This window comes from Meles meles, chromosome 6 (assembly GCF_922984935.1).
Source record: "Meles meles chromosome 6, mMelMel3.1 paternal haplotype, whole genome shotgun sequence".
In the NCBI taxonomy this organism is placed as follows: domain Eukaryota; kingdom Metazoa; phylum Chordata; class Mammalia; order Carnivora; family Mustelidae; genus Meles; species Meles meles.
In genome coordinates this window covers 151760236-151787068 of record NC_060071.1, presented here as the reverse complement: position 1 = coordinate 151787068, position 26833 = coordinate 151760236, and the positions used below count along the sequence as shown (strand labels likewise).

The 26833-nt window shown below is 41.2% G+C and overlaps 2 gene segments (V, D, J or C); both read left to right on the top strand.

Moving 5' to 3' along the window:
• LOC123943474 overlaps positions 1-26833 on the top strand; it is a 1358446-nt gene that overhangs the window by 494071 nt on the left and 837542 nt on the right.
• LOC123943795 lies at positions 15155-25516 on the top strand. The segment is given in 3 exon segments: positions 15155-15284; positions 15388-15714; positions 25506-25516. Coding segments are annotated over 3 exon segments (375 nt in total).

Genomic DNA, 26833 nt, shown 5'->3' with positions numbered 1-26833 from the left:
AAGCAAGGTGGTCTTTACCTTCCATGTGTTTGAGTTCCTTCTGAACTTTTCCTTGTGATTGAGTTCCAGTTTCAAAGCATTGTGTTCTGAGAATATGCAGGGAATAATGTCAGTCTTTTGGTATCGGTTGAGTCCTGCTTTGTGACCCAGTATGTGGTCTATTCTGGAGAAGGTTCCATGTGCACTGGAGAAGAATGAGTATTCTGTTGTTTTAGGGTGGAATGTTCTGTATATGTCTATGAGTTCCATCTGGTCCAATGTTACATTCAATGCTCTTATTACTTTCTTCATTTTCTGCTTCCATGATCTGTCTATTTCTGAGAGAGGCGTATTAAGATCTCCTACTATTATTGTATTCATATCAATAAGACTCTTTATCTTGATTAATAGTTTTCTTATGGAATTGGGTGCTCCCATATTAGAGGCATAGATATTCATAATTGTTAGATCATCTTGGTGGATAGTATCTTTAAGAATTATGTAGTGTTCTTCTGTATCTCTAAATACAGTCTTTAGTTTAAAATCTAATTTATCTGATATGAGATTCGCTACCCTGGCCTTCTTTTGAGGCCCATTGGCATGAAAGATTCTTCTCCATCCCTTCATTTTCATTCTGGGTGTATCCTTAGGTTCAAAATAGGTCTCTTGTAGACAACATATGGATGGGTCCTGTCGTTTTATCCAATCTGCAACCCTGTGTCATTTTATGGGTGCATTTATGCCATTCACATTGAGAGTGATTATTGAGAGATAGGTTGTGATTGACATCGTGTTGCCTTTGAAGTCTTTCTGTCTGTAGATTGTTTCTATATTTCCGTTCAATGATATTCTTAGGATTTTTTCTCTTTTATTGGACCCCCCTTAATATTTCCTGCAGTGTCGGCTTGTTGATAGACCAGCCTTTTAAGCCTTGCCAGTCTTGGAAACTCTTTATCTCTCCATCCATTTTAAATGTCAGTCTTGCTAGATCGAGTATTCTTGGCTGCATGTTCTTCTCATTTAGTACTCTGAATATATTTTGCCAGCCCTTCCTGGCTTGCCTGGTCTCTGTGGACAGGTCTGCCGTTATTCTAATGGACTTTCCTCTGTATGTAAGGAGCTTCTTTGTCCTAGCTGCTCTTAAGAGGGTCTGTCGTGAAACATAATTCCTCATTTTAACTATAAGATGTCACGAGGACTTTCGAGAATCTAAAATCTTGGGAGGAAATCTCTCTGCCTCTAGTACATGAACGTTGTTTCCATTCGTAAGATTGGGAAAATTTTCATAGACAACTTCTTCCACTATATCTTCTAGACTTCTTTCTTTTTCCTCCCCTTCAGGGATTCCAATAATTCTGACGTTGGAACGTTTCATGGCATCATTTATTTCCCTGATTCTGTTTTTGTGGCTTCTGAGCTTTTTGTTCCAGTCTTCCTCCTGATCCTTTCTCTCTATCTCTTTGTCCTCCAGATCACTAATTCTATTCTCTGTCTCAGTTACCCTAGCTTTTAGAGAATTTAGATTAGATTGGAACTCATTGAGAGCATTTTGAACATCATCCCTGGTGGCTTTCTGTTCTTCCCTAATCAATTCTGTTTGGTCATCCATGGCTTTCTCCAACCTAGCTATTACCTGGAAAATTGTTAGTCTGAATTCCTTTTCAGACATATTGTCTATGTCGATAGCCATTAGCTCTGTTGTAGAAGGCCCATCCTCTGTATTTTTCTTCTGTTGGGTATTCCTCTTCCTAGTCATTTTGGTAAGAGATGAATGAACAAATGCAGCTGGACTTATTGATTGTGGTGCAGTCAAGGTGCACCCTGGAACGCTTCTGTGCAATCAGGGTTCCCCACCCAAATGAGAGAAAAAAGAAAAGAAAAAGAAATAGAGAAGAAGAAAGAAAAAAAGGGAAAAAAGAGAGAGAGAGAGACAGGGAAATAAGGGAACATAAAAAAGAAGGCTCAGCCGAAATGGCCCCAAGGTAAGTTTTATGAAGTATACAAACAAAAACAGACAAACAAAAAGACTGATAAATATATATTACAAGAAATATATATATATATATATATATATATATATATATATATATATGAGCAAAAAAACGGAAGAACCTCATCAGAAAGAACTCCAAGTATAAGATTTATATTCTATCAGGAGTAACACAAATTCACAGAAACACTGGTGGAAGGAAAAATTGAGAGAGTGGTTATAAATTCTCAGTGTGGTCGAGGAAGTTTGATTCTTACTGGATGTATCTTGATGTTTTTGTTAAGGGACTCAACTTTCCTAAGTTACAGGGGGATTTGAAACTGGTTTACCTATAAGGGTTGCATTGATTGGGGAAAAGGGATTACCTTGAGGTTTAACTCTATATGTATATCGGAAAATAAAAATTAAAAAAGAATAAACTAGACTAAAGTAAGTTAAAATTTTAAAAATTTAAAAAAATAGAAAAGCAAAACAAAAACACGGGTGTATATATCAAAAGTTCAGTTTAGACGGTTATTAAGGAATTTGATGTACTGGACATCTCACTGTGATAGTAAATAGGTTAAAAAATTATCTGTATTATTTAAAAAAAAGAACCAGAATATTGGTAAAGAGTTAAAAATAAAAGCTGTATTTATGAAGTAGTGGTGGTTGTTCTCTTGTAGTCTTCTTTTTTTTTTTCTTCCTTCCTGATTGGTTTTCTAGGGGAGGGATCTGCCACATGGGTTTTCAGACAATCATGTTCTCTGAGTTAGGTCCTCCCGCTCCCCTCAAGGGGGTGGGCTCTGAGGAAACTGTTTTTTTCAGGCTTTTGTTCTCTGGGGGTTGTTATGTTCTTTCATCTGTTTTCTCTTGCCTTGACAGCTTTTAATGGCTTTTGGAGTTTTAGAGGAGAGCAAAATGCACCCTGACCTCCCTCTCAGAGAGAAGCCTCAGAATGTTCTGCAAAAGCTGCTGGCAGAGTCGGTTCTGAGTCACTGTCCCTCGGGATGCAGGAGCTCCTCGTTGTACCCAATACCAGGGCAGCGGCGGCTCTCTGGGCAGCTCCAGACCACCAGAGAGATTCCAAGCAGAGATCGCACACTGAGATTTTCCCACTGTCCCGGGCTGGGAATGTCTGTTTTTTCCAGATGCCAGAGCTCCAGGCTAGCACATATGAGCACCTCTCCCAGGGGAGGGTGTGGTAGGCACGCCTTTTAGGATTGCCATCTGGCCAGGCTCCCAGCCCCTCACGGGGTCCGGACCCCACTCATTCTCAGGTGAACTGGTGGCTCAGGGGCGTTGGGGGCTCAGGGACGGAGACCTGATTTCTCCTCCACACTCCTGTGGCTCAGCACCAGGGGAGGCTGTCCTGGGTCCGGTGACTTAGGTCCCTCTCCATAACCTCCCCGATTCCCACTATTTCCCCCCTCGATCCATTGCTCTTTTTGTTTTTTGAGTGCTTTCAACCAGACTCCAAGATAATGCTGGTCCCCAGACGCAGGGCACTCTCATTTTGGGGTATTACTTTCCAATCGGTCACCTCTGGTGACTCCCTTCCCCTTTTGTTTATCTTCTGATATCAGTCCGATGTTCCCACTCTGTGTTACCTGCCACTGGCATCTTCTGCTCCTGTAGAGATCCTGACCTATATAATTCTGATCTCAGTCTCCACCCCAGCTTTCTTCTGATGCCCATTAGCATGGTAAATTGTTTTCCACCCCCTCACTTTAAATCTGGAGGTGTCTTCGCGTCTAAAATGAGTTTCTTGTAGGCAGCATATAGATGGGTTTTGTTTTTTTATCCATTCTGATACCCTGTGTCTTTTGATTAGGGCATTTAGCCCATTAACATTCAGGGTAACTATTGAGAGACATGAATTTAATGCCATTATTAGCCTGTAAGGTGACTGTTACTGTATATTGTTTCTGTACCTTTCTGATCTACTACTTTTAGGCTCTCTCTTTGCTTAGAGGACCCCTTTCAATATTTCCTGTAGAGCTGGTTTGGTGCTTGCAAATTCTTTCAGTTTTTGTTTGTCCTGGAAGCTTTTTATCTCTCCTTCTATTTTCAGTGATAGCCTAGCTGGATGGAGTATTCTTGGCTGCATGTTTTTCTCGTCTAGTGCTCTGAATATATCATGCCAGCTCTTTCTGGCCTGCCAGGTCTATGTGGATAAGTCTGCTGCCAATCTAATATTTCTACCATTGTATGTTACAGACTTCTTTTCTCGGGCTGCTTTCAGGATTTTCTCTTTGTCATTAAGACTTGTAAATTTTACTATGAGGTGATGTGGTGTGGACCTATTCTTGTTGACTTTGAGGGGGTTTCTCTGCACCTCCTGGATTTTGATGCTTGTTTCCTTTGCTATATTAGGGAGATTCCCTCCAATAATTCTCTCCAATAGACCTTCTGCTCCCCTCTCTCTTTCTTCCTCTTCAGGAATCCCAATTATTCTAATGTTGTTTCATCTTATAGTGTCACTTATCTCTCGAATTCTCCCCTCGTGGTCCAGTAGCTGTTTGTCCCTCTTTTGCTCAGCTTCTTTATTCTCTGTCATTTGGTCTTCTATATCACTAATTCTTTCTTCTGCCTCATTTATCCTAGCAGTGAAAGCCTACAATTTTTTAATATCCACTTTAAATTTTATTTAGTTGAATATTTAGTAACACTTCATAGGGGTTATAAAGTTATTTTCAAATAAATTAATAATGTCTTCCTCTTTCTTAGAATTACCCAGTTTATTTCAATATTTATTACAATTCCTTATATCTTTGATGGGAGATGATACATTTCTATGTTACTTACAAATAAGAGCATTGAGGTTTATAATTATTACTGAATTGTGGAATAGAGTTGATACTTCAGAGTTACATAAATTTTAGAATAACTAAATTCCAACAGTACTGCCAGTATCTATTGAATCAAAATTTTTGCTGTTAGGTAATTTGGTCAGGCACACGGGCCATCTGTTGAATTGAATACAAGCTATGTAATCTGCTTGGACCATCTTTTTGTTGTATATAGTTTATCAAACATATTTAATTACAACATGCTTCCAGTTTTTGTGGTTTGCAATATGCTCACTGCGTGAAGTTCTGTCCATATTGCATTCCTTTTTCACTGAGAAACGACTAACATTTCTTGTTGATTAACAGTCCGTTTTGCTTATCATTTAGTGATAGAATAATAGCACTGGATTATTTCTCTTTTTGGAAACCTTATGTGTTTGACAAGAGAGGTGTGTATTTCATTAAAATTGTTCAATATTTTCTTTCTTTCCTTTTTCAGAAATTTTGAGCATCCTATTGATATTAGTATAGCTTCTCTTCACTTCTTTTCTTGTATTCAGAGACATTCTAAAATTGGAAGCATTAGAAAATGTGGAATTCTCTTCCCCTCTCAGATAGTTATGACCACCCTAATATTCAACACCCATTACAAATCATATCTGATTTTTCATCTTTCATCCCTTGGAGATTGTTATTATAGCCATCATCTAGAGATCTTTCAGATGTTCCTTTTAATTTATATTGGTTATTGTTTTCTGGTTTTCCATGAAGAGTTGAAAATATATCTGCTTGCTTTTCTCACTTGAATACATTTATGCAATGTAGAAAATGGACCCTGATAATTTCTCTTATGTGGTATGAGCACTTTCTTTTCTTTTTTAATTAATTAATTTATTTATTTGTTTGTTTGTTTGTTTGTTTTCACCATAACAGTATTCATTGTTTTACACCACACCCGGTGCTCCATGCAAAACGTGCCCTCCTTATTACCCACTACCTGTTTCCCCAACCTCCCACCTCCCCGCCCCTTCAATAACCTCAGGGTGATTTTCAGAGACCATAGTGTCTCATGGTTCATCTCCCCTTCCAATTTCCCTCAACTCCCTTCTCCTCTCCATCTTCCTCCATGTTCTTTGTTATGCTCCACAGATAAGTGAAACATTATGATACTTGACTCTTTCTGCTTGACTCATTTTGCTCAGCAAAATCTCTTCCAGTCCCGTCCATGTTGCTACAAAATTTGGGTGATCATCCCTCCTCATGGAGGCATAATACTCCTTAGTGTATATGGACCATATCTTCCTTATTCATTCATCTGCTGAAGGGCACCTTGGTTCTTTCCAAAGTTTGGTGACAGTGGCCATTGCTGCTATATATTTCAATACATCTGTATCTCTGGGGTAAATACACAGTAATGCAATTGCAGTGTCATAGGGAAACTCTGTTTTAATTTCTTGAGGAATCTCCACACTGTTCTCCAAAGTGGCTGCACCAACTTGCATTCCCACCAACAGTTTAAGAAGGTTCCCCTTTCTCCACATCCTCTCCAACACACGTTGTTTCCTGTCTTGCTAATTTTGGCCATTCTAACTGGTGTTAGGTGATATCTCCATGTGGTTTTAATTTGAATCTGCCTGATGGCTAGTGATGATGAATATTTATTCATGTGTCTGATACCATTTGTATGTCTTCACTGGAGAAGTGTCTGTTCATATCTTCTGCCCATTTTTGACACTATTATCTGTTTTGTGGGTGTTGAGTTTGAGAAGTTCTTTATAGATCCTGGATATCAATCTTTTGTCTGTACTGTCATTTGCAAATATCTTCTCCCATTCTGAGGGTTGCCTGTTGGTTTTGTTAGTTTCCTTTGCTGTGCAGAAGCTTTTGATCTTGATGAAGTCCCAAAAGTTCATTTTTGCTTTTGTTTCCTTGGCCTTTGGAGACATATCTTGAAAGAAGTTGCTGTGGTTGATATCGAAAAGGTTACTGCCTATGTTCTCCTCTAGGGTTCTGAGGGATTCCTGTCTCATGTTGAGGTCTTTTACCCATTCTGAGTTTATCTTTGTGTACGGTGTAAGAGAATGGTCAAGTTTCATTCTTCTACATATCGCTGTCCAGTTTTCCCAGCACCATTTATTGAAGAGACTGTCTTTTCTCCATTGTGTTTTTTTTCCAGTATTGTCGAAGATTATTTGACCATAGAGTTGAGGGTCCATATCTGCCCATATCTCTACTCTGTTCCACTGGTCTATGTGTCTGTTTTTATGCCAGTACCACACTGTCTTCGTGATCACAGCTGTGTAGTAAAGCTTGAAATCAGGTAACGTGATGCTGCCAGTTTTATTTTGTATTTCAACATTTCCTTAGCTATTCGGGATCTCTTCTGATTCCATACAAATTTTAGGATTATTTGCTCCAGCTCTTTGAAAAATACCGGTGGAATTTTGATAGGAATGGCATTAAAAGTAATGATATCTCTATGCAGTATACACATTTTAACAATGTTTATTCTTCCAATCCAAGAGCATGAAATGGTCTTCCATCTTTTTGGGTCTTCTTCAATTTCTTTCATGAGTGTTCTGTAGTTCCTCGAGTACGGGTCCTTTACCTCTTTGATTAGGTTTATTCCCAGGTATCTTATGGTTTTTGGTGCCATAGTAAATGGAACCTATTCTCTAATTTCCCTTTCTATATTTTCGTTGTTAGTGTATAAGAAAGCCATTGATTTCTGTACATTGACTTGGTATCCTGCCACATTATTGAATTGCTGTATGAGTTCTAGTAGATTGGGTGTGGAGTCTTTTGGGTTTTCCATATAAAGAGTCATAGCGTCTGCAAAAAGAGAGAGTTTGACTTCTTCCTTGCCAATTTGGATACCTTTTATTTCTCTTTGCTGTCTGATTGCTGTTGCTGGACTTCTAATAGTATGTTGAACAAGAGTGGTGAGAGTGGGCATCCTTGCCGTGTTCCTGATCTCAACGGGACGGTTGCAAGCTTTTTCCCATTGAGGATGATATTTGCTGTGGGTTTTTCATAGATAGATTTTATGAAGTTCAGGAATGTTCCCTCTATCACTATGCTTTGAAGCATTTTAATCTGGAATGGATGCTGGATTTTGTCCAGTGCTTTTTCTGAATCTATTGAGAGGACCATGTGGTTCTTCTCTCTTCTCTTATTGATTTGTTCTATCACATTATTTGATTTGCAAATGTTGAACCATCCTTTTCACACAGGAATGAATCCTACCTGGTCATGGAGGATAATCTTTTTAATGTGCTGTTGGATCCTGTTTGCTAGGATCTATATAAATGAAAAAAGTAAAAATAGAAAAAATAAGTATGTATATTTATAAATATTAAACCTACAAAAATGTAAGGAGCAAGTATATAAAAGTAAAGAAAGATGAATCAGAACATAAATAAAAGATAAAATTAAAAAACTTAAGAATCAAAAGAAAGAAAGGTAAGCATACTTCCCTGGGAACTGAAAGTGTTCCACATTTCATGGTCATTAAACTTGGTGAGATGGAATTGTTCTGTGGGAGGTGCCTGTGATGATAATTCTCAGGGGTTTTGTCCTCATGAAAAGGCACGTATTGGAAGCAGGGGACACAGCGTGGTGTAAGCAGGTCTGCCCTCCACTAGGTGCCACTGTTTTGCTTCCCTATGGCACTGATGGGTAGGTTGAATATGGCATCTGCTCTCTAGGCAGTGGTTGAAATTTCACATACACCCCACTCTTCAGTGAGTCCTCACAGAAGGGCAATCAACCTCTTTCTCTCCAATGTTTCCATCTGAAACCCATGTTCACGCTACCTGTGTCTGAGCTGCTGTATCTCGAGCACATGACTGAGTTTCAAAATTTCTAAGGACTCCTATGATGTGGACCCATGTTTTTCCTCCAGGGGAGAGTTTCATACCTTTTTCCATTTGCCCCCAGGTCTCAGGAAAGAGGTCACATGGTCAGATTGTGCTTCACTGTTTGTGGAAAATCAGAACAGAAAGCCTGCACTTAGACTCACTGTTCAACCAGATTCCAGGCTCTTTGCCTAGCATCTTTGCTTCATAATGGTATCACACATCCTTCTTGTGACTCAGCAGACCTCAGACCCTGGAATTCTGCCCCAATTTGCCACTTCAGCACCTTTATGCCGGCCACATCCCCACAGTAGCACACTTCTAAAATTTCAGATTTTGTGCTCTGCTGCTACAATGCATCGTAGTAGCTTCCAGAAGCAGACTCCATCCCTGATGTCACCCCCACAGCTATAGATGTCCCAAGACAACTCTCTGCACCTCCTACATTCCAAAAGGAGATCGATTTTCTATTTGAAAACTTGCAGGTTCTGTTCTCTCAGACCTCTGATTGACTTCGTGGCTGCTCAGAATGACTAGATGACTACCTAGCTGTGTTCCAGAAATCGAAGCCTAGGGACCCCATCTCCTCTGTCATCCTAACTACCCCATCCCACATTTTCTTGTAGCAATGAGGGTGTGATAAATTCCTTCTTCTGTATATGCTAAAGCTCAAACTTGACATCTGGTGTTGTATTTCAGAATATCCTAATTTATTTCTCTCTTTGATCTTATCCAGTTATCTTATGGCTCAATTGATCTTGCAATGAGCAATCCCATTAAATAGTATGCAATTATAATATTATTTTGCAGTAATGGTTGACATATGTTGTCCACCTACATAACCTCACTCACTCAGAGACTTAGAGAGAATGACCTCCTCGCAGTGAGCCACGGGCTATGAGTAAGGGGTACTTCCCAAGGACAAGAATTGCAGGAACATTACTAACACCACTCCATGTCTCCATGCAGTGAACACAGGTGCATTTAGATGGCATGGCCATTTTGCCGTCTTCTTGATGCACAAGATCCATTCAGGGATGGAAACTCGTGGATGTGGAGACAGAACAGAAGTCTTGTACTCATCTAGCAAGTTCAAAGTGTCTGATCTGAGAAAACAAAAACAGAGGTAGATCAGAGCTGCAACCTGAAATTGAGCTGGAATTGAATTTCCCTGTTGCGTTTGTTGTCAAAAGTCCCTGTAAATCCTTCAAAGAGGTTGAAGGGTAGCAATTTATTTATTTATTTATTTATTTACTGCTCTCTAATTAGGTTGAATTTACTAATTGAAAGTCAAAGGACTTGGAACACTGAAAAAAATAAAACATTTTTAAAAAGAAAGTAAAAGAATCCATCAAAAAGTTATCATATGGTTTCACTTATTTGCAGAGCATAACAAATAACATGGAGGACATGGGGTGATGGAGAGGAGAAGGGAGTTGAGCGAAATTGGAAGGGGAGAGGAACCATGAGAGACTATGGACTCTGAAAAACAACCTTAGGGTTTTGAAGGGGCGGGGGGGGGTGGGATGTTGAGGAACCAGGTGGAGGGTAATAGAGGGCACATATTGCATGGAGCACTGAGTGTGGTGCAAAAACAATGAGTACTGTTACGCTGAAAATAATTTTTAAAAGTCTCACAGTGGACACGCAGACTGATTTTGTTAGTTTAGTAGGGATGTGATGCATGAAACCTTTTTATATGTCCCCACAGCAGAATGCAATGGGGCGAGACTAGAATTGGAGGAAATATTCCTAAATGTATTTCCTCACAAGGACCCATGTCACAGGGAGATCAGACATGTGCTCTTGAGTCCATTGACCACTAACCATCAGTGCCAGTGGGAGTATCTTTGGACAGTAGAGTCCATGTATCTCTGAGAGATTGCAAAAATTTACTTTAAGGATGTTCTTTTCTCAACATTTCCAGAGACTGTGGATATGATGATCATGTAGTATCTGACTTGAACCACACCCTGCACCATTACCCCATCATGACAGCTGACAGGTGTGAACCTCAGCCATTGGATATAAAGCTGATATCACCCAGGATGGAAAGACAAATCAAGAAGACTTTCATCTGCAGGAAGGGATGGAGGCTTTGCTTCAGGAATGACTTCACAATGTGGGAAAGTGCACATACAAGAAATAAAATATATGCACATGCCATGGAGGGTGGACATGGGATTAAGTCCATCTACCTGTGTTCTATGAGACGGGTTTCTCACAAGGTACCACCTCTCAGGTTCCCCAGGACTTTGCTGCTGCTGATGATACATGGGAGGAAATATTCTGACTCTCTTCCTGAGTTTCTTTCCAAGTACTGAATCAATGTTGTAACTAATTTGTCTCTACATTGCACCGTGCTACAACAGAACATTTAACTAACAGGCTTTGATACCTCTTGGTGACACGAAAGAGGTGAGAGACTGCAGATGATCTGAGGGAAGTGACAGCCAGAATGCCTCCAGTACCTTGATGTAAAATCAACTTTATGGCACTTCCAAATGCCAGGTAACACCCATCATGGGTGGACAAAATGACAGCATTCCCAAAGGTGACAGGTAGACCCAAATAGGGACTGGGAGAAGGGAGAGATTCTTCTGAAGGTAACTTTGGGAGAAGAAGGAATGTCCCAACATAACTTCTCCTGTCTCCCTGAACAGAATCGTCTCATTGCCACAGAGACACAGATCCCACATCAGAAATAAGATTCTGTAAACAGGCTGATATCATTGCCACATAAAATTAGACTCACCAACTCCCTTAATGGACAGGGATTTGAATCATATGCTGATTCTTTAATCCATTGCTATAAATGATACCCTGGATTTCTGCTCCATGGTTAGCCCCTAGTATAGATATGGCATCAAGCTTTTCCAAAAATGCCTTAAACTTATGATATAAACATATTACACATATCCTTTTAGCATCTTCACAGAAACTGACTAATATTAATTACGTTTTATTTATATTCCCATGATTGAAATTGAGTGTTCAAAAACACCTATGTAAAGTAGAAACCAAACAGAGCAGAGAAACTCTAATATGATGCAAAATTATTCCTCTGCATCTTGTTCAGGTTCATGGTTGTTGTGGAAAGCATATAAATAATACATTTTCTGAGCTCCTCAGCTACATATCTAGGGTGGAAGAAACTTTATTGTAATATCAGACACTGGAAACAATTCGCCCCCAAACAACTTCTTAAAAAAATAAAATCCTGCTATGTCCATTCTTTGGAAAGGTGGTGATCATTAAAACCAGTGATTCTTTTGTAAGGTCTATATTATATTAATTGTTTCAAACATATTGTAATTTGGTAGCTTTTACTTTAAAAATAAAGAAACATCTTTAAGAACTGAAATCTCAACTAAAACAGGAATTTCTACACTCCCACAGTACTTTTCCTGTCTGACATTAATCAGTCACATCTTATCTTGTGTTCCAACGAGGTGTCCTAGGTCTCCTCTACATTAAACACAGGAGCAGCTCCAGTGGAGACTTGTTTATCAAGCAAAGCTCCACTTTGCAGGGACACACTGTGGAGAACCTCTCGACAGAACAAAACAGACATCAAGTTTGGAACAACAGAGGGCCCTTGCCAGAAATTGTGGGAATTCTAACAATCTGCATATGTGCATGAGCTAGGCTTTGCAAAATGGATAAGCTAGAGTGACAGACGTATTTCTCAGGAAAAGTCAGTAAATTCCTATCAGATGATATGTTCATTGCTAAGGAAAATTCCAGAATGATCTCTGAGTGTGCCAGGGCAAACTTCCTCGAGGATATGGCCTAAAAGGAGAAGACTCTGACATTCTCTGGTAGATAAAAGTGCAGATTTTGAGCTTCAGAACGAAGGGGAGGCTGCACCATAAAGGAAGGTAATCCGATGTGGTCCTGAGAGAGAGAGATCCCAATTCTAGGCAGACCATCATGAGGAGATATAGATGGTCACTCAGAAGCAGAGGGACTCTGGGAAGCAGGAGGCAGTGGATACCCGTGTCTCAATTCTAAGCTGTTTACACTGAAGTAATGAAAACTCCCTGGACAGTCACACATAACCATCACGTCATGGTTGTGTCTGGAAGGGGTAGTTTGGAATGGAGAGAATGGGGTCAAAATATCCTCCCCATCCATACTTCTCAAGGACACTATTTCCAGAAAACTCAGCATAAGGGCTGCATTTATTCTCCTACCTGAATGAAGCAAAAATAAAATGTGGGCAAATGATATTTAAAAAATTAAACCAGATGGAAATACATGAATGGTAATGATGCAACAGAAAACTGTTAATACAAGGTGCAGGGTGGGGATGAGAAAGTTAGAGAGGGTAGACAGACAGAAAGGACCAAAACATGGACAGAAGGAGAAAGAGCAAAGCCAGAGATCATGAGACACAGTGAACAAACCCCCCAGGAATCCATAAGAGATACAAGGACTGGAGTGGAACTGCCCTTCTCACAGGATGAAGGAGGGAGACTCCGAACTCTGGGGCTGATGGCTGAGTGCTCTCCTTAACTGTCTCTTTCTCTCATTCCATGGCCAATTAGTCAGCAAGTCTTGCCAGTTACAAGTTCAAGATACACTCAGAATCCAACCATTTCTCACCCCTTCACTGCTGCCACCCTGGACTGAGCTCCTTACAGTTTTCACTTGGACACCAGCAAGAATCTCCTCACCTTCCAGATTCCAAGCTCCCATGTCCCTCTCACTCCTAACTACTCTCCACACCAGAGTCAGTCAGAGAATCCTTTACCATGTGGAGAAAGAGAGGATTGTTACTGGCTTATGGTCTGTCTTCCCTCCTCAAAGGTAAGCCCCATGAAGGCAAGTTCTTCTATTTCTGTTCATTGCTGTATTCACAGAGACCAGGCAGGGCTACAGTTTGTGCAGTTAGAACCAAATAAATATTAGTTAATGAATTACACGACAGTTACAGAACTGTACACTGAATTCTGGGCAAAGAATAAAGGATCTGCATTTTGTATTCATTTGTGGGTCATCAGAATGGTCGGAATCTGGAAATCATATTTTTTTTTTAACGTCATCACTGAGACTATAATGGCCTCTTCATAATGTTCACTGCAAAAACTAGTGGAAAGAATGTCTGATAGGTTGACTACCTTATATGGTGCCTAGAGCTGGTCTGGGCAGAATATGGTGCTGTTCTGTACCCATACACAAGAGCAGGTACATGTAAAGAGTAGAGTTCATAAGTAATGACTGGTCTCCGTGCACAGTTGACAAGGAAAGAAGGCTCCTGGTTTGAGGAAAAAGCAGCTGCTGTTCCCAGATGGTGACTGCAGCTCACAGCTGAGGATAGCAGTGGAACTGAGTGGAGCATGTGGGAGTTATGGGCATAGTCAGAGGCTGGCCACGTGACATAACATCCACAGCCTAGTGCCTGAGTGTCGGATTTGTTTGTGCACAGGTTTCTTCTGCAGCAGGACAGCTCCTCCCTTGCTGTTCTTCCTCCTGATGCCTCGCATCTTCCATGGACAGGTCTTTCTGAGCTTCTAACTCAACCATCTCTGGTCCACCTCTTTCTGTCTTTGTTCTCTTCTCCACAGCCAGCAGAATCGGTTCCTGAACAACAAGGGAGTTTTCCTTTTTTTGGAACAAAGAACTCCTGGGTCAAGAGGGTGTGTGGATGAGGCTTGAAGCAAGTGGCTTCTTTCTGCTCTTTCAGATCTTCCTCCAGGTGGTGCTTTCAACTGCTGCCTTCAGAGCTGTCCATCATTAAAACCAGTGACTCCTGATACAGACAGCAACATGACTGTATTCACAAGGATCGATTCTGGGGCAAAGATGCCTCACAAAATTGTACACAGAGTACAATGACCATTTATGAATGCTACAGAATTAAAGCTAGTATAAAGTGACCTGAGAAGGAACAATAGTTATGTGGAGATATGGTAAACAAGGGAAAGAGAAGAAGGAATTCCAGGGGGAAATGCTGGAATTTTTAGGGAGAATTGATGCACTCACTGTCAATAATGTTGACTGTGACACCTGTGTTTATATATCACACACGCCGTATGTGGGCCATTGATCTCGTGTCAAATATACACATCGAACTTATGATAGGTAATAACAAAGGTGATTCTGGAGGGACACAGAGAGAGTGAATGTTAAAGACATGAAAATACACATACACCAAGTTGATTTTCTCTGAATTTATAGTAAAGTATACAATAAGCAAAATCAATCCATCCCCATTACAGGATGGGTTCCACATGCCTCATAGCCGGACACTCTGTCCTGCAGATGATTCAGGGTGGGGGCAGTAGCTCCTGTACGGGAAGCACTGACCTAGATCCTGGGGTCAATCTCATCCCATATATGTCCATGAGTACCTTACAAACCCAAGTATACCCCCTGGAAGTTTATATAACAAAAAACGATTTTTTTCAAAATTGGTCATTAGCACTAAATTGAAGGCATTCACAATGGCTTGGGTCACTGCCTCTTTGTCAGAATAGATCCCCAAGCTGAATATATAGCCAGAGAACATGCAAATAGGACCTTCCCTCTGCTGATTTAATCAGCACAGCCAAGACTCTGCAGCTGGGAGTGGAGCCCCAGGCCCGGGATACCCAGGTGTTCACTCAGTGATCAGGACAGAACACAGACAACTCACCATGGAGTTTGTGCTTGGCTGGGTTTTCCTTGTTGCTCTTTTAAAAGATAATTCATGGTGAACAAGAGACGTTGAGTATGTGAGTGGATATAAGAGAAAGAAACCATGGATGTGTGACCGTTTCCTGACCAGGATGTCTTGTGTCTGCAGGTGTCCAGTGTGAGGTGCAGCTGGTGGAGTCTGGGGGAGACCTGGTGAAGCCTGGAGGGTCCCTGAGACTCTCCTGTGCAGCCTCTGGATTCACCTTCAGTAGCTACTACACGTACTGGGTCCGCCAGGCTCCAGGGAAGGGGCTGCAGTGGGTCACATATATTAACAGTGGTGGAAGTAGCACAAGCTACGCAGACTCTGTGAAGGGCCGATTCACCATCTCCAGAGACAACGGCAAGAACACGCTGTATCTGCAGATGAACAGCCTGAGAGCCGAGGACACGGCCGTGTATTACTGTGCAACAGACACAGTGAGGGGACATCAGTGTGAGCCAGGACAGAAACCTCCCTGTTGACACAGGATGTACTGAGCTGCAGGGGCACTCAGGGAACCAGACAGTGGTCAGGATCCACAGGGCAGAGATCAGACCCAGGAGCAGGTGCAGTGTGTAGGGCTTCCTTTTGAGATCAGGGATTTCCTCTCTGGACTCTCAGCTGTCCACAGGGATTTTTTTTTTTCTTCCATCTCTAATACCTAATGTTCTCCGTGCAGCCAGCAACAAGAATATAACTTTGCCTCCACACAGCTGAGATCTCATCAGTCTCTGGGGAACTTCCCTTCATCAACCTCTTCTATGTCCCATTTTCATTCTCCACAGAAGCACATGCTGCAAATTCCCATCGTCCTTGAGAAGCACCTGCACAGCCCAGGCTTTCTGCATGCTGAGTGCTGGTTCTCTGCCCTCAGGGGGCACACACTGTTCCCCATGTTTATGAGCTTCCCCTAAGATGACTGCATAGTTCTGTCCTTGTCCTCCTGGCTCCAGTGTATCCTCTGGCTCATACATGTGGGTGGACACATGTCCACCCTGATCACATGTGTCCACCCACATGTACAGAGGAACTGCCTCTCTGTAGGCACCGCGCCATTTCCTGGATGGAAAAGCAACCCAACTGCTATGAGGGGCTCTCAGACTTCCCCAAGAAAGTGGTAGGATGACAATTCAGAGAGGGAAACCCATCCCTGTCCTGCTGGGTCCTGTTCTGGTGGGGAGAGTCCATGAAAGCATCCTTGGTGACTGTGTTTGAGACGTGTTTCCTGTCCTCCACACAGGGAATCCATGTGAATCCTGAGATCCAGCTGGCAGGCCCCAGATCCTTGCCTGCCCTGTGCTGTCCCTTGAATATCCATCAGAAACCAACTCCAACCTCACTCTCTCCTTCTTCTGACTTCTCCCTCAACCTGTCCTGGACCCTGAGCCCCATGGAGCTGGAGCCCTGTTGTACTCCCCAGATTTCCACCAAGTGCGAGATGGAGAGAGGCTCAATAATGAATGTCTACCATGATGGCAGAGCCTTAAAGTGGGGCTGAAATGGGGATCTATGGCTCCAACCATGATCCAGAAGTAAATTAATGTATCAGCTACTGTATGAGACAATACTGTCACTTCCTCTCCTGTCCCTGCTTTTGTCCCATCGACTGGCCAGGATTTCCCCTAGAGAATTCATAAATAACTTCTGGGCGGTTTGCTCTCTTGATTTCCCATGAAACCAGTACTGAACTCCACACATCAGAGGAGTCACGGAATGACACTTCCACGTGTCCTTCCATTCTTGTAACATCTGAGAGGGGTCTTCATGGAATCCAGCTTCTGTGTCTGAGATGAATCTGTGCCCTTGTAGGTGGAGCAGGGTCAGGCTCAGTCCTCACCTCAGCATGAAGCTCCTTGGGATGGTCGGTCCCAAGAAGAGGGAAACTCACTAGGGGGTCTTCTGTCTGTTAGCAGCTGCCCTGTGCGTGTATCTCAGACATTTCAGGAATATCTAAGAACAGTTACTAATCTAATGTACCTGCCCCCTGAGAGTCTCCTTGTGTTGGGTGCACTGGTCCAGATGAACCTGACCAAGGAGTTCCAGGTGTGCAGAACCTCACAGACTCTCTCACTTACCTGTGTCACCACCGAGTGCTCTTGAACAACTGTGGACTTTCAGTATTCTCCATTGTTCCCCAAATCTCATCTCTCAGTTTTTTTCTGTGCATAATCAGCAGGCTGTCCTCAGCTGTGTTTCTTATAAGCTATTTATACATTTCTTTCTGTTCTAATATACAATAATTGGCAGAAAATGTGCTGCGTGCATGATCTAATTGTAATATCCATCTTCCCATAATAACCTTGGTATGACTCATTTACTGATAATCTCTGATGAATTATTACACCTATAAATCCATACGTTTTTAGATTCTAGAAGACTTAATGGAATGACTTGCATAACTGGTAATATATTTTGCAACCAAAAATAATTCACATAATTATATTTAACAGATAAATGTACTGTGCTATATAACTTATAAAAAACAACCTAAAGTCACAATCTGCTTGGGATTTTCATTCAAAATTTTATAATACCAACTTCCCATTATTTTTATTATTTGTACAGTTATCAAGTATAAAATTAAAACATATTAGTGACATAAAAGACTATTGATATTTCTCTGAATTAAATATCACAACTTCTTCAACAGTAATTGATTAAGAAAATAATTTATTTTGAATCCATGATTAACTGTTTCAGAACTTACGTTGGATAAGAGTTTATCCCATAATTCGTGAAAGATGTACAACTACAACATATGAATTCTGTAACAGGATTTTCACTTTAGGTTCTAACTAGGATAGCTTTGTTTGTGGAGGTAATCTTGTAAATTGTACCATAATATCCACATGTGTGCTATTTGCCTCACAGACACATGATTACAGAAAATACTGAACCAACACCAATATTCATATCTTCCCCCTTCCAGGACACTCAGAGGCTTGTACTTTCCCAATACCACCTGCATTCAGGTGTGGCCACATCATGTGACCACCATGCAGGAATGTCTTGGATGGAGGGCTCCCAGTTGGCCTGGGCACCAACTCAGACCACTACAGGAGGACAAGAAGAGAACTCTGGTGGAAAACCAGCCCTTCTTTCTATTTGGACCTTAGTGTTCCAGACAGTGGCTGACCCAGTGAATCCACAACACGCACTGGAAATACAAGCTTATCTTCATGACAATGTAAGAGCGTGTCTTATATTTTTTTTTTAAGAGTGGGTCTTTTTTTCTCTTTTGTTTATTTATAGCATAACAGTGTTCATTGTTTTGGCATCACACCCAGGACTCCATGCAGTACTTGCCCTCCCTATTACCCACCACCTGGTTCCTCAACCTCCCACCCAACCCCACCCCCGCTGCCCCTTGAAAACCCTCTGGTTGTTTTTCAGGGTCCATAGTCTCTCATGGTTCATCTCCCCTTCCAGTTTCCCTCAACTCCCTCTCCTCTCCATCTCCCCATGTCCTCCATGTTATTCGTTATGCTCCACAAATAAGTGAAACCATATGATACTTGACTCTCTCTGCTTGACTTATTTCACTCAGCATAATCTCTTCCAGTCCCATCCATGTTGCTACAAAAGTTGGGTATTCATCCTTTCTGATGGAGGCATAATACTCCATTGTGTATATGGACCACATCTTCCTTATCCATTCATTCGTTGAAGGGCATCTTGGTTCTTTCCACAGTTTGGCGACTGTGGCCATTGCTGCAATAAACTTTGGGGTACAGATCGTCCTTCTTTTCACTACATCTGTATCTTTGGGGTAAATACCCAGCAGTGCAAATGCAGGGTCATAGGGAAGCTCTATTCTTAATTTCTTCAGGAATCTCCACACTGTTCTCCAAAGTGCCTGCACCAACTTGCATTCCCACCAACAGTGCAAGAGGGTTCCCCTTTCTCCACATCCTCTCCAACACACGTTGTTTCCTGTCTTGCTAATTTTGGCCATTCTAACTGGTGTCAGGTGGTATCTCAATGTGGTTTTAATTTGAATCTCCCTGATGGCTAGTGATGATGAACATTTTTTCATGTGTCTGATAGCCATTTGTATGTCTTCATTGGAGAAGTGTCTGTTCATATCTTCCGCCCATTTTTTGATATGATTATGTGTTTTGTGTGTGTTGAGTTTGAGAAGTTCTTTATAGATCGTGGATATCAACCTTTTGTCTGTACTGTCATTTGCAAATATCTTCTCCCATTCCGTGAGTTGCCTTTTTGTTTTGTTGACTGTTTCCTTTGCTGTGCAGAAGCTTTTGATCTTGATGAGGTCCAAAAAGTTCTTTTTCACTTTTGTTTCCTTGGCCTTTAGAGACATATCTTAAAAGAGGTTGCTGTGGCTGATATCGAAGAGGTGACATCCTATGCTCTCCTCTAGGATTCTGATAGATTCCTGTCTCACGTTGAGGTCTTTTATCCATTTCGAGTTTATCTTTGTGTACGGTGTAAGAGAATGGTCGAGTTTCATTCTTCTACATATCGCTGTGCAGTTTTCTGAGCACCATTTATTGAAGAGACTGTCTTTTTTCCAGTGTATATTTTTTCCTGTTTTGTCAAATATTATTTCACCATAGAGTTGAGGGTCCACATCTGGACTCTCCACTCTGTTCCACTGGTCTATGTGTCTGTTTTTATGCCAGTACCATGCTGTCTTGGTGGTCACAGCTTTGTAATAAAGCTTGAAATCGGGTAACGTGATGCCGCCAGTTTGTTTTTGTTTTTCAACATTTCCTTAGCAATTCGGGGTCTCTTCTGGCTCCATACAATTTTTAGGATTATTTGCTCCAGCTCTTTGAAAAATACCGGTGGAATTTTGATCAGAATGGCATTAAAAGTATAGATTGCTCTAGGCAGTATAGACATTTTAACAAAGTTTATTCTTCCAATCCAAGGGCATGGAACAGTCTTCCATCTTTTTGCATCTTCTTCAATTTCTTTCATGAGTGTTCTGTAGTTCCTCGAGTACAGGTCCTTTACCTCTGGTTAGGTTTCTTCCCAGGTATCTTATGGTTCTTGGTGCTATAGTAAATCGAATCGATTCTCTAATTTCCCTTTCTGTATTTTCATTGTTAGTGTATAAGAAAGCCACTGATTTCTGTACATTGACTTTGTATCCTGCCACGTTACTGAATTGCTGTATGAGTTCTAGTAGTTTGGGGGTGGAGTCTTTGGGGTTTTCCATATAAGGAATCATGTCATCTGCGAAGAGAGAGAGTTTGACTTCTTCCTTGCCAATTTGGATACCTTTGATTTCTCTTTGTTGTCTGATTGCCGTTGCTAGAACTTCTAATATGATGTTGAACAAGAGTGGTGAGAGTGGGCATCCTTGTCGTGTTCGTGATCTCAACGGGAAGGCTGCAAGCTTTTTCCCACTGAGGATGATATTTGCTGTGGGTCTTTCATAGATAGATTTTATGAAGTTCAGGAATGTTCCCTCCATCCCTATACTTTGAAGCGTTTTCATCAGGAACGGATGCTGGATTTTTTCAAATGTATTTTCTGCATCAATTGAAAGGACCATGTGGTTCTTCTCTCTTCTCTTATTGATTTCTTCTATCACATTGATTGATTTGTGAATGGTGAACCAACCTTGCAACACAGGGATGAATCCCACCTGGTCATGGTGGATAATCTTTTTAATGTGCTGCTGGATCCTGTTTGCTAGGATCTTGTTGGGAATCTTTGCATCCATATTCATCAGTGATATTGGTCTGAAATTCTCCTTTTTGGTAGGGTCTTTGCCTGGTTTGGGGATCAGAGTAATGCTGGCTTCATCAAAAGAGTCTAGAAGTTGTCCTTCTGCTTCAAATTTTGGAACAGCTTCAGGAGAATTGGTGTTATTTGTTCTTTGAAAGTTTGGTAGAATTCCCCAGGGAATCCATCAGGTCCTGGGCTCTTGTATTTGGGGAGGTTTTTGATCACTGCTTCAATCTCATTACTAGATATTGGTTTATTCAGGTTGTCGATTTCTTCCTGGTTCAATTTTGGGAGTTTGTAGTTTCCAGGAATTCATCCATTTCATATAGGTTGTTTAGCTTATTGGCATATAACTGTTGGTAGTAATTTCTGATGATTGTTTCTATTTCTTTGGTGTCAGTTGTGATCTCTCCCTTTTCATTCATAATTTTATTAATTTGGGCTTTCTCTCTTTTCTTTTGGATTAGTGTGGCCAATGGTTTATCGATCTTATTGATTCTTTCAAAAAACCAGCTTCTAGCTTCATTGATACGATCTACTGTATCTCTGGTGTCTACCTCATTGATCTCTGCTCTAATCTTGATTATTTCCCTTCTTGCATGTGGATTTGGTTTGATTTGTTGTTGATTCTCCAGTTCTTTAAGGTGTAGAGACAGCTGGTGTATTCTGAATTTTTCCATTTTTTTTGAGGGAGGCTTGGATGTCTATGTATTTCCCCCTTCGAACTGCCTTTGCTGTATCCCATAGGTTTTGGACCGAAGTGTCTTCATTCTCATTGGTTTCCATGAATTGTTTAAGTTCATCTTTGATCTCCTGGTTGATCCAAGCATTCTTAAGCAAGGTGGTCTTTACCTTCCAGGTGTTTGAGTTCCTTCTGAACTTTACCTTGTGATTGAGTTCCGGTTTCAAAGCATAGTGATCTGAGCATATGCAGGGAATAATGTCAGTCTTTTGGTATTGGTTGAGTCCTGCTTTGTGACCCAGTATGTGGTCTATTCTCGGGAAAGTTCCATGTGCCCTTGAGAAGAATGAGTATTCTTGTTGTTTTAGGGTGGAATGTTCTGTATATCTCTATGAGGTCCATCTGGTCCAATGTTTCCTTCAATGCTCTTATTTCTCTCTTAATTTTCTGCTTCAATGATCTGTCTATTTCTGAGAGAGGCATATTAAGATCTTCTACTATTATTGTAGTTCTTATCACTGGGGAGTCAAGATGGCAGGGAAGTAGGAGGAGGCACCATTTTCAACCTGTACCCTAAAGTGAGCTGATTACCTACCAAAGAACTCCAACCACCCATTAAATCAGCCTGAGATCAGAATTATACACATCTGGATCTCTATAGGAGCAGAAGACGCCAGTGGCAGGTAGAGCCAACTGGGAGCATCGGACTGATATAGGAAGGTAAACAACAGGGGGAGGGAGCCACCAGAGGTGACCGATTGGAAAGTAATACCCCAATATGAGAGTGCCCTGCATCTGGGGACCAGCAAACTTGGAGTCTGGTTGAAAGCACTCAAAAAACAAAGAGCAAATGATCGCGGGGGGTAATAGTGGGAACCTGGGCAGTTAGGGTCAGGGACTTAAGTCCCCGGACCGAGGACTGCCTCCCCTGGTGCTGAGCCAGAGAGAGTGCGGCGGAGAAATTAGGTTTCCTTCCCTGAGCCGCCAGTACACCTGACCCGCCAGCGTGCCCAAGAAAGAGTGGGGTCTGGCTCCCATGAGGGGCTGGGAAACTGGCCAGACGGCAATCCTGAAAGGGGTGCGTCCCACACCCTCCCTTGGGAGAGGTGCTCACAGGCGCTAGCCTGGAGCTCTGGTATTCGGAAAAAAAACAGACATTCCCAGCCCAGAACTCATCTCAGTGTGTGATCTCTGCTCGGAACCTCTCTGGCAGTCTGGAGCTGCCTAGACAGCCACCGCTGCCCTGGTTTGGGGTACAAGGAGGAGCTCCTGCATCCCCAGGGACATGACTCAGAACCGACTCTGCCAGCAGCTCTTGCAGAACATTCTGAGGCTTCTCTCTGAGAGGGAGGTCGGGGTGCAGTTTGCTCTCCTCTAACCTCCAAAAACCATCAAAAGCTGTGAAGGCGAGAGAAAGCAGATGAAAGAACATAAAAACCCCCAGAGAACAAAATCTTGAAAAAAAAAAACAGTTTCCTCAGAGCCCACCCCCTTGAGGGGAGCGGGAGGACCTAACTCAGGGAACATCATTGTCTGAAAACCCACGTGGCTCTCCCAGAAAACCAACCAGGAAGGAAAAAAAAAGTCTACAAGAGAACAACCACCACTACTTCATAAATACAACTTTTATTTTTAACTCTTTACCAATATTCTGGGTTTTTTTTTTATACATACAGATAATTTTTTAACCTATTTACCACCACACTGAGATGTCCAGTACATCAAATTCTTTAATAACCTTCTAACCTGAACTTTTTGATACAAGCACCCGTGCTTTTCTTTTACTTTTCATTTTTTTAATCTTTTTTAATTTTAACTTACTTTAGTCTAGTTTATTCTTTTTTAATTTTTATTTTGTACTATACATATAGAGTTAAACTTAAAGGTAATCCCCTTTCCCCAATCAATGCTACCCCTATAGGAAAACCAGTTTCTAATCCCCCTGTAACTTAGGAAAGTTGAGTCCCTTAACAAAAACATCAAGATACATTCAGGAAGAATCAAAATAACCTTCCTCACCCACACTGAGAATTTATAACCACTCTCCCAATTTTTCCTTCTGTCAGTGTTTCTGTGAATTTGTGTTTGTCCTGATAATATATAAATCTCATACTTGGGGTTCTTTCTGATGAGGTTCTTTCCTTTTTTTTGCTTATATATATATTTTTTCTCTTGTCATATATTTTATCAGTCATTTTGTTTGTCTGTTTTTGTTTGTATACTTCACAAATCTTACCTTGTGGCCCATTTGGACTGAGCTTTCTCTTTTATCTTCCCTTTTTCCTATCTCTCTCTCTATCTCTTTTTTTCCTTTTTTCTTTTCCCCCTTTTTTCTTTCTTCTTCTCTATTTCTTTTTCTTTTCTTTTTTCTATCATTTGGGTGGGGAATCCTGATTGCACAGAAGCGTTCCAGGTTGCACATTGACTGCACCACATTCGATAAGTCCACCTGCATCTGTTCAGTCATCTCTTACCAAAATGACTAGGAGGAGGAATACCCAACAGAAGAAAAATACAGAGGATGGGCCTTCTGCAACAGAGCTAATGGCTATCGACATAGACAATATGTCAGAAAAGGAATTCAGACTAACAATTATCCAGGCAATAGCTAGATTGGAGAAAGCCATGGATGACCAAACAGAATTGATTAGGGAATAACAGAAAGCCACCAGGGATGATGTTCACAATGTTAGGGCAGAACTGAAAGCCACCAGGGATGATGTTCAAAATGCTCTCAATGAGTTCCAATCTAATCTAAATTCTCTAAAAGCTAGGGTAACTGAGACAAAAGACAGAATTAGTGATCTGGAGGACAAACAGATGGAGAGAAAGGATCAGGAGGAAGCCTGGAACAAACAGCTCAGAAGCCACGAAAACAGAATCAGGGAAATAAATGATGCCATGAAACGTTCCAACGTCAGAATTATTGGAATCCCTGAAGGGGAGGAAAAAGAAAGATGTCTAGAAGATATAGTGGAACAAGTTGTCTAAGAAAAATTTCCCAATCTCACAAATGGAAACAACGTTCATGTACTAGAGGCAGAGAGATTTCCTCCCAAGATTTTAGATTCTCAAAAGTCCTCATGACACCTTATAGTTAGAATGAGGAATTATGTTTCACAACAGACCCTCTTAAAAGCATCATTAGTTTTTGATGTAGTGTTCCAAGACTCATTGTTTGCATATAACACCCAGGGCTCCATGCAAGATGTGCCCTCCTTAATATCCATCCCAGGATAGCCCAACCCCCACCATCCTCCCCTTTATAACCCTCACTTTATTTCTCAGTGTCCATAGTCTCTCATGGTTCATTTGACCCTCTGATTCCCACAACATCATTATTCCCTTCCTTCTCCTAATATCCTCCATGCTATTCCTTATCTTCCACAAATAAGGGAAACCTAAGATAATGGTCTTTCTCTTCTTAGCTTATTTCATCAGTATAATTTCCTCCAGTCCCATCCATGCTGATACAAAAGTTGGGTATGCATCCTTTGTGATGGATGAGTAATATTCTGTTGTAGATATGAACTGCATCTTCCTTATCCATTCCTATGTTGAAGGGCATTTCAATTGTTTCCACAGTTTGGCAATTGTGGACATTGCTGCTATGAACAGTGGGGCTCATGTGGCTCTTATTTTCACTGATTTGTATCTTTGGGGTAAATACCCAGTAGTGCAATTGCTAGGTCATACAATAGTTCTGTTTTCATCTTTTTTTTATTTTTTAAAGTTATTTATTTATTTATTTATTTGACTGAGAGAGATCACAAGTAGGCGGAGAGGCAGGCAGAGAGAGAGGAGGAAGCAGGCTCCCTGCTGAGCAGAGAGCCCGATGTGGGGCTCAATCCCAGGACCTCAGGATCATGACCTGAGCCAAAGGCAGAGGCTTTAACCCACTGAGCCACCCAGGTGCCCCTGTTGTCATCTTTTTTAGGAACTCCGACTTTTTTCCAATGTGGCTGTATCAATTTGCATTCCCCAACAGTGTAAGAGGCTTCTCCTCTCTCCACAACTTCTCCAACATTTGTTGTTTCTTGCCGTCTCTTTTTTTTAATTTTATTTCATTTTTTTCAGTGTTCCAAAATTCATTGTTAATGCATTGTTACTTTTGCCATTCTAACTGGTGTAAGGTGGTATCTCAATGTGGTTTTTGTAGTTGTTGTTGTTGTTACTGGTGTGTATTTTTTATTAAATTTTTTCAGCGTAACAGAATTCATTGTTTATGCACCACACCCAGGTCTCCTTACCATATGAGCCCTCCATAATGCCCATCACCTTGCTCCCCCAACCTACCACACCCTGCCCCTTCAAAACGTTCAGATTGTTTTTCAGAATCCAAAGTCTCTCATGATTCATCTCCCCTTCCAATTTTGATTTGAATTTCCCTGAAAGGTAATGATGATGAACACTTTTTCATGTGCCTCTTGGTTATTCATATGTCTCCTTTGGAGAAGTGTCTGTTCATGTCTTCTGCCCATTTTTTGAAGTGATTATCTGTTTCTTTGAGTGTTGAGTTTGAGTTCTTTCTACATCTTGGATATTAGCCCTTTGTCTGTAGTGTCATTTGCAATATCTTCTCCCATTTGTGCATTGCCTCTTTGTTTTGTTGACTGTTTCCTTTGCTGTGCAGAAACTTTTCATCTTGATGAAGTCACAAAAGATCATTTTTGGTTTCATCCCCTTTGCATTAGGAGACATGTCTTGAAAGAATTAGCTTGACCAATGTCAGAGTGGTTACTGCTGATGTTCTCCTCTAGGATTTGGATAATTCCTGTCTCATATTGAGGTCTCTCATCCAACTTGAGTTTATATTTGTGTACGTTGTAAGTGAATGTTCGAGTTTCATTCTTCTGTATATAGGTAATTACCCCAGCACCATTTATTGAAGAGACTGTCTTTTTTCCATTGATATTTTTTTCCTGCTTTGTCAATTACTTGATCATAGAGTCCATGTCTGGACTGTCAACTCGGTTCCATCGGTCTAAGTGTCTGTTTTTGAACCAGTACCGTGCTGCTTTTTTTTAGTTGCTTTTCAGTGTACCAGAATTCACTGTTTATGTACCACACCCAGTGTTCCATGCATTACATGCCCTCCATAATACCCACTACCATGCTCACCCAACCTCCACCCCACCCCTTCAAAACCCTTGGGTTGCTTTCTTAGTGATCACTACTCTGTAATATGGC